The sequence below is a fragment of the Hyperolius riggenbachi genome, chromosome 5 (assembly GCF_040937935.1).
Source record: "Hyperolius riggenbachi isolate aHypRig1 chromosome 5, aHypRig1.pri, whole genome shotgun sequence".
NCBI classification, from domain to species: domain Eukaryota; kingdom Metazoa; phylum Chordata; class Amphibia; order Anura; family Hyperoliidae; genus Hyperolius; species Hyperolius riggenbachi.
Genome location: NC_090650.1, coordinates 246,948,552 through 246,962,635, shown reverse-complemented (window position 1 = coordinate 246,962,635; position 14,084 = coordinate 246,948,552). Strand labels below are relative to the sequence as shown.

The following is a 14,084-nucleotide window of genomic DNA, read 5'->3' as shown; positions in this document are numbered from 1 at the left end:
TTGTTGCAAACTCTATAGCTAATATGCAAAGTGCCATTTTCATTGCTTTGTCTGTTTCCATATGTAGTGAACATAACTTTCCTGAGACATGGAGACAAGTCAATTTCTCGCCCCTTCAGAGAGTCATTAGTTGCAGTTATTCGATTCTCCACATGAAGACTGACAAGGCAACTCTTGGGAACTGTACCTATGTCAGCATTCTCGATTGTGATTCACTTTGGATGGAAACAGTATAGACACATTATCAGGCCAGATTACTGACTTTGCTTGTCCCCAACTCAAAAACACACAATTTAAAATGCTACCAACATGTAGGCACAGAGTCCGTCACCAGGGAACATAGTCAGCAAATATTTCTCCAGAAAAAAACTGGCAGCAACTCTTTTCAACTTTTCAGGCTTACACTGGTATATAAAGATATTCTCTGTGGAGAACTGAGACATGAATCATGACAATAATTTTCTATGCTTCAAGTTATGAAGCTATAAACATAACTACTGTAATTTATGGTCATTGTACAACCTCAGGTGCCAATATAGTAAACGATATTTGGCGTGCTCGCGTAATATTACAAAATAGATGCTTTGAAAATTGGATTGTGTCACACTCACCATTTCCGGAGTCCAGGGCGTGTTACTGCTTCCTCTTAGGCCATGCTTACAGTGGGACGTTGCGTTGTGTTCCCTGTATAACAGGAACGAAACGGAAAAGTCGTGCTGCACATTATGGCCACATTGCAAAACATACAGTCAATGAAAAGTATGCTTCACTGTACCTTAACACGCAATTTTAGTGGTAACACTGCATGTGCATTACCATGCCCCAACCTTTTATACCGCAATGCTACCGCTGCACTGTGAACATCGCATAGGTCAGTGATGGCTAATCTTGGCACTTCAGCCGTGATAAAACTACAAATCCCATCATGCCTCTACCTTGCCGAGTTTTGCTAAGAACTGTCAGAGTATTGCAATGCCTCATAGGACTTATGTAGTTCAACCACAGCTGGAGTGCAAAGATTAGCCATCACTGGCATAGGTGGTGCATTGCAAAGTGCGGTAAGCCACGTTACAGAGTGGCCGTTACACCGCAAAGCACCACTGTGACTGTGACCTTGTGTCCACTAACACCGTCCCCGGAGGACAAAATTATAGCATGGATGCTGTCTTCCTCCTCTGTTCCTTGCAGGGTCCAGGATTTCTTTTGTGGGTAAGAAGGATAGTTCCCTGAGCATTTGCCATTTTCCAAGATTATTGGGATCTAAACAAGATAACTGTTAAGAATCGCTATCTGTCTGTGGGGAGCCTATAATTTAATGTGCGTCAGAGAAGGGGATGAGTGGAAGAATGCTTTCAGATCACGTTTTGGGCACTTTGAATGCCCTTTATATACTAAACCTGGTGTGTCCATGGAGCAGGGGCGTTCCTGCCCCCTAGCTGTATCTATCTAAACTACACTTCCTAGCTACACTAACCCCTGCTTCTCCCATTATCTACACTAATCCCTGCATACAATAATTTTAACTTTTTTTGAGAATTGTTTTCATATTGTGTAACATTGTTTAAAGAAAATTAGTAAAACGATGTTTAGTGACGTATGGACGCAACCGTAATGATGGATCACTGAGTAACTGATCGCTCAGATCACCATTGCCTACTGTGATAATTTTACCACGATCATTTAAACAATCGTATAACTGATCATTTGTGATGTCACTACCGCAGTAGTGAAGATGGATCGGGGCACGATGCTGATCCCCGATCCATTTTCACACAGGTACTTATCTTATCTACTTGAATGATGACCGTTAAAGCCGGTAACGGTAATCATTCACAAAAACCACTAACAATGTTAGATAAATAGTAAGGTTTTGTTGAGATGCGCATGCAGTTTCGCACAATGCAAAATTGTAAGTAATGCTTTACTGTTTATAGCAGCAATTTCTATAGTGGGCGGTCCTGGTGCTGTTATTTTATCCGGTGACTCCGGCGCCCAAAGTTACTATTATAGCCGCTATTAGTGATGTTTTAAATGGGTGCCTATGGCGGTGCCCATTAGTGTTAGGTCTAGATTGGGGAAGGTTAGTGTTAGGAGTCTGTGTGGGGTGGCCAGGGTTAGGCATAGATGGGGCATATCTATAATGAGCACAAATATAATGGTAATTTTACTGATATTCTATTATCCACAATAATATGGCCAAATTTTAATCATAATGAGTTGTAGAGTAGATTTTGAAGTGTCTTATAGCTTGGACCCCTGTCACATTAATATTGGGTAAGGACTAAGGGCTCGTTCACATAATTTTACGCAGATGGGCGTGCGATCAGAATGCAACGCGTATGATCGCGCACCGCTATGTGCTGCTGATCTTATTCACTACAGTAAATTGGGTCAGTGAAAACTTCCAAAAAAATGCATGCAGCAGTGCGATAAGTGCATCGCTGCTGCGCAGTGCATATGATGGGAACTGCAGAAGTGCAGTCTATGCACTTCTGCCATTGTTGTGTGTCGCATATCATACGCGCTGCAGAAATACGCACGGCAGCGCGTATGATGTTAATGAGGTGAAACTCAATCCATCATTAAAAAGGTAATTTTCAAAATTCTGATCAAACTTAGGAAAGTTTCAGCAAAACTACACAAGTCAGTATCTTACAAAGCATCCACTTTTGAATAGTCCTGGTTGTTAGCTTTCCAAAATGCTGACATTTGTGGCCTTTTTCTGCTGTCCTGGCTTTTCTGGGACTATGCAAACAAAGTATGGGGCTAAAATACTTTGTGGAAACAAATTGGGCTGTAAAAAACTACTTGCACACTTTGGAGTCAATGATCTGTTAGATGCTCAACTATACATCAACTGAGTAATATGTGGTATTATTTTAACCTGGACAAGTTGTAGAATTGATTTTAGTGTTGAGGCCTATGTCTTGTGAATTCTTTTTAATTCCAAACTGTGACAAACTGAATCAAAAGCAATACAATTGCTTTTCATATATTCTGTTCCAAAATAAAAAGCTTGTAAAAATAATACAAAGGACAGAATTTAAAATAGAATACATACTTTGTTACCTTAGGGACTTAGATTTTTAAATATGTAATTCATGAGGCTATATTACTGTTATTTTTGCACATGAGGGATTGCAATTATTGCTAGGGTGCAATGAGAATACGAAAATCACAATACAGAAAAAAACACCTTTATTTCCAAAGAATATATTACCACCATATATTGCACAAGGGCCATAATTAAAATGTTGGAATAACTAGGATAAATTGGCAAATAAAATGTGGGTTTTATCTATGGTAGCATTGTTTATTTTAAAACTATAGCAGAAATTGAGAAATAGCGTATTTTTTTTTTTTTTTATTTCTTTCACTTTTCCCTTTAAAATGCATGGAGACTAAAATAATTGCAAATAAAACACCCCTCCAAAAAGCCTAATTTGTGGTGAAAAATCAAGTTATAGATCATTTACATGTGATAAGTAGTAAGTTATTAGCGAATAAATGGGAGGCGCACTGTAATGTGAAATACAGTTCGGTCCATAAATATTGGGACATCAACACAATTTTAACATTTTTGGATCTATACACAACCACAATGGATTTAAAATGAAACAAACACAATGGCTATCATTCATAAAGCATTACCGCATGCGGTAATGCTGAAAACAGCTGACTTTACTGAGCACTTAGCAAAATGTAAATTCATAAAAGCTGTTACCGCATGAAAAGCTCAAATTACCGAGCAGTGAGGTAAATTACCGCCTTGTGCGGTGATTATCTCAACACATGTCACTAAATGTCAATTCATAAAGGTTAAAGCAGGCGGTATTGGGACGGAGAATACTACTTGCTTAGAGGAGGCGATAAGCATTCAGATAAGAGCAAAGTAGTACAATACTTTGGGAGAGCTGGCAGGCACTCGGGGGAAAGCTGCAAATACTGGCATAAATGTTGATACACCCAGCAAACCATGTGCTCAAGACAGAAGGCAAAGTCTATGCAAGCAAACTGGGAGACAGGAAAAGTCTGGCACTATGGTTTATTAGTGCAGCATATTGCAAAAAAAGTGATGTGGCAAATGCATAGATGCAATAAAACCAGAAAAATCACAGTTAAACAAATGCAGCTACTGTGTATGGCCCGAGCGCTGAGATGCTCAGCTATTGGCCGCTGCTCGCAACGTCCTTTATGACGTGCGCGCGCGACCTCTTCTTCGTAGCTGGGCACCTCCTACCTCTAGCCTATTGGAGCAACACGCTGGACCAATTATTTAGTGAGGGTGGGCCTTTACAGCGTTACGGAAGTGCGTCTTCTTATAGACGCTTACTTAAGTCCTGCTGCTGTCCCAGACACCCGTGCACACCTCAGATGAAGCTTGGCAGCCGCCTTGCGAGACGGTCATAAGGACCGTGCACCTTTTTGGCGCCCACACCAGCAACCTCCCCTACACCCAGGTACAGCGCAACGTTCTGTGATTTTTCTGGTTTTATGCTTATACATATGCACACTTTGCATCTATGCATTTGCCATATCACGTTTTTTTTGCAATATGCTGCACTAATAAACCATAGTGCCAGACTTTTCCTGTCTCCCAGCTTGCTTTAAGAGCAAAGTAGGCTGTGCAGGGAGCCGAAGTCTCTGGGAGTCTGTGCAGGGAGCCGAATCGCCACACTTCTGCTGTACCGCTCAATGGGCTGCGGTAATTTACGTCAAAGGCAGCTGTGAAAATCTTTATGAATTAGCACACAAAGGTCTAAAATACCGAATGTGGTATTTTCCCTCCCCGATTTTTTTTTTTTTTTACCGCACACACTTTTATGAATGATAGCCAATGTGCTTTAAAGGGATACTGTAGGGGGTCGGGGGAAAATGAGTTGAAGTTACCCGGGGCTTCTAATGGTCCCCCGCAGACATCCTGTGCCTGTGCAGCCATTTCCCAATGCTCCGGCCCCGCCTCTGGTTTACTTCTGGAATTTCAGACTTTAAAGTCTGAAAACCACTGCGCTTGCGTTGCCGTGTCCTCGCTCCACCTGATGTCACCAGGAGCGTACGGCACAGGTACAGACCATACTGGGCCTGCGCAGTACGCTCCTGGTGACATCAGTGGGAGTGAGGACACGGCAACGCAGGCGCAGTGGTTTTCAGAATTTAAAGTCTTAATTTCCAGAAGTGAACCAGAGGCGGGGCCGGAGCATTGGGGAATGGCTGCGCGGGCACAGGATGTCTGTGGGGGACCATTAGAAGCCCCGGGTAACTTCAACTCATTTTCCCCCGACCCCCCCCCCCCCCCCCCCTACAGTATCCCTTTAACTGCAGACTGTCCGCTTCAATTTGAGGATATTTACATCCAAATAAGGTGAACAGTGTAGCAATTACAATAGTTTGCATATGTGCCTCCCACTTATAATAATAATCATAAATCAAACTTTCACTTTTTAATACTTGGTTTGCAAATCATTTGCAGTCAATTACAGCTTTAAGTCTGGAATGCGTAGACATCATCAGGCACTGTGTGTTTTATCTTTGGTGATGCTCTGCCAGGCCTCTACTGCAACCGTCTTCAATTACTGCTTATTCTTGGGGCATTTTCTCTTCCGTTTTGTCTTCAGCAAGTGAAATGCATGCTCAATCGGATTCAGGTCAGGTGATTGACTTGGCCATTGCATAACATTCCACTTCTTTCCCTTCAAAAACTCTTTGGTTGCTTTTGCAGTATGCTTTGGGTCATTGTCCATCTGCACTGTGAAGCGCCTTCCAATGAGTACTGAGGCATTTGGCTGAATATGAGCAGATATTGCCCAAAACACTTCTGAATTCATCCGCGGGCTTTTGTCAGCAGTCACATCATCAATAAATACAAGAGAACCAGTTCTATTGGCAGCCATACATGCCTACGCTATGACACTACCACCACCATGCCTTACTGATGAAGTGGTATGCTTAGGATCATGAGCAGTTCCTTTCCTTCTCCATACTTTTCTCTTCCCGTCACTTTGGTACAAGTTGATCTTGGTCTCATCTGTCCATAGGATGTTGTTCCAGAACTGTGAAGGCTTTTTAGATGTTGTTTGGCAAACTCTAATGTGGCCTTCCTGTTTTTGAGACTCACCAATGGTTTATATCTTGTGGTGAACCCTCTGTATTCACTCTGGTGAAGTCTTATCTTGATTGTTGACTTTGACAAAAGCAGCAGGATGAATTCAGAAGTGTTTTGGGCAATATTTTCTGCTCATATTCAGCCAAATGCTTCAGAACTCATTGGAAGGCTCTTCACAGTGCAGATGGACAATGACCCAAAGCATACTGCAAAAGAAACTAGAGTTCTTGAAGGGAAATAAGTGGAATGTTATCCAATGGCCATGTCAATCGCCTGACCTTAATCCGATTGAGCATGCATTTCACTTGGTGAAGACAAAACTGAAGGAAAATGCCCCAATAACAAGCAGGAACTGAAGACAGTTGCAGTAGAGGCCTGGCCTGGCAGAGCATCACCAGAGATGAAACCAAGCATCTGGTTCAGGCTGTAATTGACTGCAAAGAATTTGCAACCAAGTAGGGGTTTGATTTATGATTATTATTCTGTCCCATTACTTTTGGTCCCTTAAAGAAAACCAAAGATAAAGAATTAAAAGTTAATTATACATACCTGGGGCTTCCCGCAGGTCCAAAAACCCTGATCGCTCCCACGCCGCGGACTTCAGCCTTCCCCGTTCGCCGCACCGGCTCACGGACTTCTAGGGGGGGCGTGGCCAGCCTACGCAAGTGAAGTGCGCTCCTTGCATATCTCTCCAGCAGCCGCTGGAGAGGTACGCAAGGAGCGCACTTCAGCTATGCCTTGACTGGCCAGTCAGCTGAAGTCACGGGAGCCGGTGCGGTGAAGGCTGAGGACCGCGGCGTGGGAGCAATCAGGGTTTCTGGAGCTGCGGAAAGCCCCAGGTATGTATAACTAACTTTTAATTCTTTATCTCTGGTTCTCTTTAACAAGTGGGAGGCACATATGCAAACTGTTGTAATTCCTACACCGTTCACCTGATTTGGATGTAAATACCCTCAAATTAAAGCGGACAGTCTGCAGTTGAAGCACATCGTGTTTTTTTTTTTTTTTTCATTTTAAATCCATTGTGGTTGTTTATAGAGCCAAAAATGTTAAAATTGTGTCTATCCCAATATTTATGGACTTGACTGTATGCTCTCCTCCATATAAGTAAACACAACCCACAGGCTGTAGAGGTTAAAAGGAAATAAATATGGCAGACTCCTTAAGGTGCCCATACACTCGTCAGATTGGCAGAAGATAGATAAGAAATGCATCTGATGATCTATCTGATGCGTTTTTAGAACATTTTTTACCAGGATAGAATTCCAATAGATTTCAGTTTGAAATCTGTTGAAATTCGATCTGATGGCATTTTTTTGCCATCAGATTTCCATTAAGGCCAATGCAAACTGATAAGCAATCTCATCAGATCGACCTAAATTTTCCACCCTGCAAGTTCGATGGAAATCGATCGAAATCGGCCGTCGATCGGTCGATTGGCCAACCGATTTGCGATCGATGGATCGATCGATCGATCGCGATCGATCGGTCGGCCAGAAAATCGGCTGAGTGTATGGGCTGCTTAAATCCTTTCACTTTAGGTGTCCTTTAACAACAGTCTCAAATCTAAAGGGTACTTCTCATTAAACTGATGCAGTGCTAAAAGGCCAAATTTGCACTGCTCAGGAAGGGTTTAATATTTTATTATCTATTTATATGGCTCTGACATTTTCCGCCACAATTTATAGACCATCTTGAAAAAGCTATTGTCAATCATCTTTGTTAGTAAAGTAATCTCTTTTGTATTTGCAGTATGCACATCTGCTGAATATCACGGAAAGTGTATCTCCACTTTCAGAAAAGTGTGCGTGTGTGTATGTGTGTGTATATATATATATATATATATATATATATATATATATATATATATATATATATATATATATATATATACCGTATATTCCGGCGTATAAGATGACTGGGTGTATAAGACGACCCCCCAACTTTTTCAGTTAAAATAGAGAGTTTGTGATATACTCACCGTATAAGACTACTCCTCTTCCAACGTACACCAAATTAAAAAAAAAATCATATACTGGTGCTGTACTGTATGTGGTACCCAGTATATAGTCAATTGACTGGTTGGATTGGTCAACTCTCCCTGTCTCCCTGTTTATCAGAGCAGTATGGAAGAATAGATTGCGCTGTGCCCATAAAATACGCATTTTTCACCCTTCTGGCCCACCCTTGTATCCTATTTACCTCCCTCTCTGCCTCTCAGATCTCACACATATGTGCCTGCGCCGCTTCACTACAGTCCTCAGCAGCAAGATCTGAGAGATGGTAACAGGATAGGGGGTATCACCCGGCATCAATGATACCCGGCGTATAAGACGACCCCCAACTTTTCAGAAGATTTTCAAAGGTTAAAAAGTAGTCCTATACGCAGGAATATACAGTATATATATATCATATCATGAAGCTGGTGTTTTTTGATTTTATGGTCTGTCTGACATAGTCATGTTATTATTCAGAACTTTTTTAGTTATTGATAATAAAGCTGTTATCTTTAAATCTGCTACCAATTCGCTAAGCTATCCACATTCTATAGTTTAAGGAAAATGTTACTGTTAAATGTTAGTGGATGCCACCCAGCCGCTGCCACATAGGACTTATTTAATAACAGTAAGAACAATAATGTACAGTTATCAATAACTATTGTTTACATTACTTAGGGTGTCGATGCTTGTTACAGGTTAATACAGTTTTCATGTTAAATGAACAGCCATGTGCTCTATTGTAGTATCTTCTCGGCTATCAGAGTTCTGCCACTAGATGGTGATAGAGTCCTGTTCAGTTGTAGCTAGTGAACCTTGCAGATACTGAAAGTCCATTTCTCATTCTACAGTCTTTCTTTTTTATTATTTCTCTTTGTTTTATACACTGCCTTCATTTGGAGCTAAGTGCTCTCAGAGATGCTGCAGTCTTGAGTTATCCCTTAAAAATGATTGCTGTTCTTGTTGCCATTGCAGATTCCCCTGTGCAAAGTAATCCGGTTTAACATTGACTACACAATTCATTTCATTGAGGAAATGATGCCCGAGGTAAGGAATTACACGTGTAACCCCTGTATTGCTGGAGTTAACTAAGTGAAAGCTTTTGTCAGCCTATTCAACATTTAATTGATTAAACACAGACACTTTCCTGTGTGCGCATTTTATTGATGTTCCCTTGATATTCAAGTACTAAAAGAAAAATAAAAAAAAATAATTTAGTAATAAGCAGCCGGATCACTCGTAACACCCTCTTAACTGCTTTCCCTTTGATGTCCCATTGTTGTCGACTATGCTAAAACCCATCGGGATACATAGGCTGCAGGTGAACTACAGGGTCACATCTCTTTCTCATCTCAGACACTGAGGCAGTTCATGGGCAGGGCACACTTATGCTTTTTTATTATATCAGCACCTTTTTTCCATTTTTTTCCTGTCTCCTAAATAAATTGAAAAGGTGACATTTAGTTAGCCATAGCAGTGTTGTTTTTGTGATCCCTCTCTCAATATCAAGCTATTACAGTGTATGATGAATCCTTCAGATCTTCTCCAGTTTTTACTGTAAAATGGTCATCTGTGTTCTGGCTATGCTTGCACGCTCTTATAACCTGCCATCCATATAAAAGATGTATCTGCCATATTGCATTGTTCACAATACCCGGCAGAGCTGTTCTTCACATTAAAGGTAATTCTGCCTTCAGGTAATGGTGTGTGGAGAGAGGGTCATTCAGAACTTGGTAATGAAAGCCACCTATAATAGACTGAATGAATTCCATGTTAGTATGCCCCTATATTTGTTTTACCTGTCAACCTTTTACACAATGGAAGGAATTAATGCACAGGGTAAGCTTGCATTACAAAAGGGTCCTGAAGTTGCACAGTTAATCCGCAGATTGTATCCTTCAACGCTTTATTAATCTCTTCCTATCTTACGAGCGGGGGAGAAAAAAAAAATTACAGTCTGGCATAATGTTGCAAGATCTGTTTATTGCTTTTAACATAGCTTTAGGGGAGATGACAATCTTGCTTTCTCAAATAGACATGGACGACTACAGTGCTACATGCAGAGTATAATTAAAGCCTAATGAACCAAACGTTATTATATTAGCAGAATCTAATTTTCTCTTCATATTGTGCTATTGTACGTTTTGTCCAAACATCATCTCCTCCTCGCTGCTTTTTCTATGCGCTATTTTGTTTTGCCTAATATTTAAAAGGTCTAGAATGACATTTCTAAATAAGATGAATGCAGACTTCAGAATGATTCATTGTCTGCTATTGAATCTGTCGTGATGTTGGCAAACTAGCAATAAAGTACAGCAGGGAACCTGCTAGTCTTAACTTAGTCTTATTGTCATGCCTGGCTGCCTATGTGCATACAGATGCTTAACAATGCATCTTTGTCGCAGTAGCATAGCAGAGGTGTATTGAATTGGATGTAATTTGCATGGTGGGAGCTTAAAAAAAATCTATGCTGTTTGTTTTTAAATGAGCTTCCTTGTAGTAGATTTATAATGATCTGTGGAAGCAGGAAGGCTATGATCCTTACTAATGCTAATCTGTAAGTGAAAATGTTAGAGATCATCCACAAGGCCCGGCTGGGAAGCATTCCACTGGTGTTCAGCTTTTTAGTGATGGTCCATCTGCTTCTTAAATTACTGGTTACAATTCAGAGGTTGCAGAAATTATTTTGGCTACAGCACACGACTTCATGCATATGAAAACTGATAATTGAAGCTTTCAGATGGAAAATAGTCTGTTAGTTGATTCGCACAAAGTCACAGCATCCAATCAAATAGTTGCTTTCATTATTACATAATTGCTGCTTTTAAGCGCTGGTATTAGTACCCTTTAAAGGATGCTGGCGCGGTAGTAAAAAGAAGCATTCAAGGTAAACGGTGCAGTTAGTAGGATTAGAATGACTGGAAGTATGAGTTCAGTTCAGTAGCCCTTTCTGTAGAGGTATGCAGAGGTTAGTAGTGTTGAAGGATAAGCTTTTTTTAGGATTTTCTATGCAATGATGGGGATAATTTGCGTTATTCATTTTGCTGGTACAAAATCTATGACATGGCAACCAGTAAAACACCATTGTTTACATGGAACTGCTGCACAAACCTTCCCTGCACTGCTTTGTCTGTAGTACCATATCTACATCCTCTACTTGTTTTGCTCTGCTAGAACGAAGGTTGTATACACACATCCTATTTTACCACTTACAGGTAGTATGAAGGTCAACAGATTTTGAATGTATTGTGTAGGTAACCTCTCATCATATGTGGAAGTGGTAAAATTAGCCAATCAAATTGGATATGTGTACACACCCTAACACATAACCTAAAATCTAAAAAAAATGCATAAGATCTTGTTTTTTTTTATTGTGTCATTTTCCCTCATCATCTTTGACTGATCCTGCTCAGAGAAATACATTTGCCGGATCTAATTTTCCTGGCTGATATTTTTTTTTTTTTGCCCCAAGACAGAGAGAGGGGTTGATGTCCTTGCTTTTCCCTGATATTGTTTTTATATGTCCCATAACCACTTCACTATCAACATATTAAACACCATAGAGAGTTTCAGAAAATCACCCCAAAAGTTATTTGGCTTCTTCCTTTGTAGATGTACGCATCTCAAATGTGTGTGATTGGTTTGTATTACACATTTCATAATCTGTGTCACAATTACATCCCTTGCTACCATGTGCTACTATCATGGACCCCACTCCAGTGCTTCACTCCACCTTGTTCCCCTCACTGCTCTTGCCAACCTGATCCCCACACACCTTAAAAGTGCAGCCATCATATGCCTCACATCCAAGTTCTTACTCTCCCCCTCCCCTCAGCACCCAGTAAGCAGAATAGCTCAGTAAAGCATAGTATACATACAGTAGATCTCTGGTGGCTGCCCTTCTTGTTCTTGAATACTGATACTTCTACATGATGTCACACAGATGGACATTGAAGCTGCGAGGACAGCCAGCAACCACCATGCTCCCAAAACCTGACCTAGTGGGAGAGCAGATGGGTTGCTGATGTAGTTCGAAAGATGCTAATCAAGGGCATAAACAATGCACTTCATATGGTATTGCCCATTGATGGAAGGGTGCTCAGAGACTAGTGTTTCCACTAATAGCCTAACAAGTATTAAATTAAATAGTTGTTACTACATTATGTTCAGTGTTTTAGTGAAGCATAGTTTCCAACATAGTAAGGCACCTTTTGTGCCTCTTTGTGAAGGAGCAAACAGGAGTATATGCATCAGTATACATTTGTGCCTTGTACATACGCTTGATGGTCCTTGGCCAGGGGTGGCTGGTTGCTGAGAGATCCAGAGTGCCTGATCATCTGGTCCAAGCACATCCCGGGGGCATTAGGGCATTATTCCCCTCCCTCTGTGTTGTGTGCCACACATCATCCCTGCTCCATGGCAACAGTACACTTTTTTTTCCCCAACTTCCCATAAGGAATGTTTGTAATAGTGCGTGCCATTGAAAGTGGGAGAGACCAGAAGTGTCACAGTTTTAGGCTCTTGGCAGGGTTGTGGGTCTCCAACAGCCACAATGCATGCCGAGAGATACCCTCACATACTCGCATAGATGGACTACATCTCCCGGCATGCATTGTGGCAGTTGAAGACGTACAACACTGCCAGAAGCTTCAAAATGTTGTAACAACAGTCTCTCCCTGGGGAAAATGGCAGATCCCATGTGGACTGGTGGCCAGAGGAGCAGCCCACTGTAGAGAAGTATGTTTTTTTCTCCCCAGGTTAAAGGTTATTATGCTGTTGCGTGTCTTTTTTTTTAGAGCAGATGACGTCCTGAGTTAAGGTCCACTTTAAGGGAATATGGTACATATTTTGACAATATGGGCATGAATAAAAAACTAAATACAACTGTAAAGTAATATAAAGTTTGCCAATATCCTGTGTATGATTTTATTATTGATCAAGCTTATGTGTGTCAAAAGTAACAAAGTGCTTTTTTCTGTTCCTCTGTCATTTTTCTTTGTTTCTTTTTATGGCTGTTATTAAAATTCCAGAAAAGGCCCAGTTCTGTGTCCTACTAATGTGAAAATGCAAAGCTTGAGGTTTAAGTGTACATCTTTTCTTACAAATGGAAAAATAAAATGTACAGGTGAACATTAGTGTCTTTGTCAGCAATATATTACATGTTTTAATAGTTGTACATTAGAATGACACATATTCTTTGTTACAGATATTTACTGATATGTTTTATGTATTCTGTGTAAAAGTATTTTTTTTCCCTCTTGCACTGGGCTTTTATATATGTATGCTGAGCTCATTACCTGCCTGCGATTTACTGTACCCCCGTGAGGGGTTGATGTTAGTTTGGATACTAATGTACAACCTCTCTGTTTCTCTCAGCACTTCTGTGTGAAGGGACTGGAACTGTTTTCTTCCTATCTGTTCAGGGACATATTAGAGCTTCATGACTGGAATCTTATTGGTATGTTTGTTTTATTCTGCTTCTGAATGATGTTGTACCCCATGGGCTTTAAGTGCGCTGAACCATTTAGTAGCCTACGTGTTGTGTCTGGTTTCTTTAGTCCTTTGTACCGCTGTCCTAAAAATTACATTGTGTCTGTTTTTTGTTTATTTTATTATTGTCAGGATTCAGAAGGCAAATATTCTTGTAATAAGTTTATATTTTATCAAATGTACTTATATTTTATCTTCTAGTGTCAATCCTCTGAGTATTTATGATAGGCCAAGCTAAACCCATGCAAGACTGTGATTATCTCCAGCCCACTAAGGGCCTGTTTTTACAAAGAACATTTCCAGGGGCACCTTAAAGTAGGAAACACTAGGTTTTTTTATATATGTAGTTTTCTACTGCTCTAGAAATATAATAAAACTGAGTTTTCCTGAAGAAGGTGGAAGGCAAAAAGAAGTAGACTAAAGCTACATACCTTAGATTTTTCCTGGGCAAAAGGATCATTGTTGTTTTGACCAAAATACAGTGCATGCAGGCA

At 40.6% G+C, this 14,084-nt stretch overlaps 1 protein-coding gene across 1 annotated transcript in view; it reads left to right on the top strand.

Moving 5' to 3' along the window:
• The window catches only part of DROSHA (drosha ribonuclease III), a 417,719-nt gene that overhangs the window by 107,613 nt on the left and 296,022 nt on the right, over positions 1-14,084 (top strand). The window contains exons 10-11 of the mRNA XM_068236738.1: positions 9,076-9,147; positions 13,477-13,558. Coding sequence (XP_068092839.1) covers positions 9,076-9,147; positions 13,477-13,558 — 154 coding nt within the window. The remainder of the gene's footprint in view (positions 1-9,075; positions 9,148-13,476; positions 13,559-14,084) is intronic.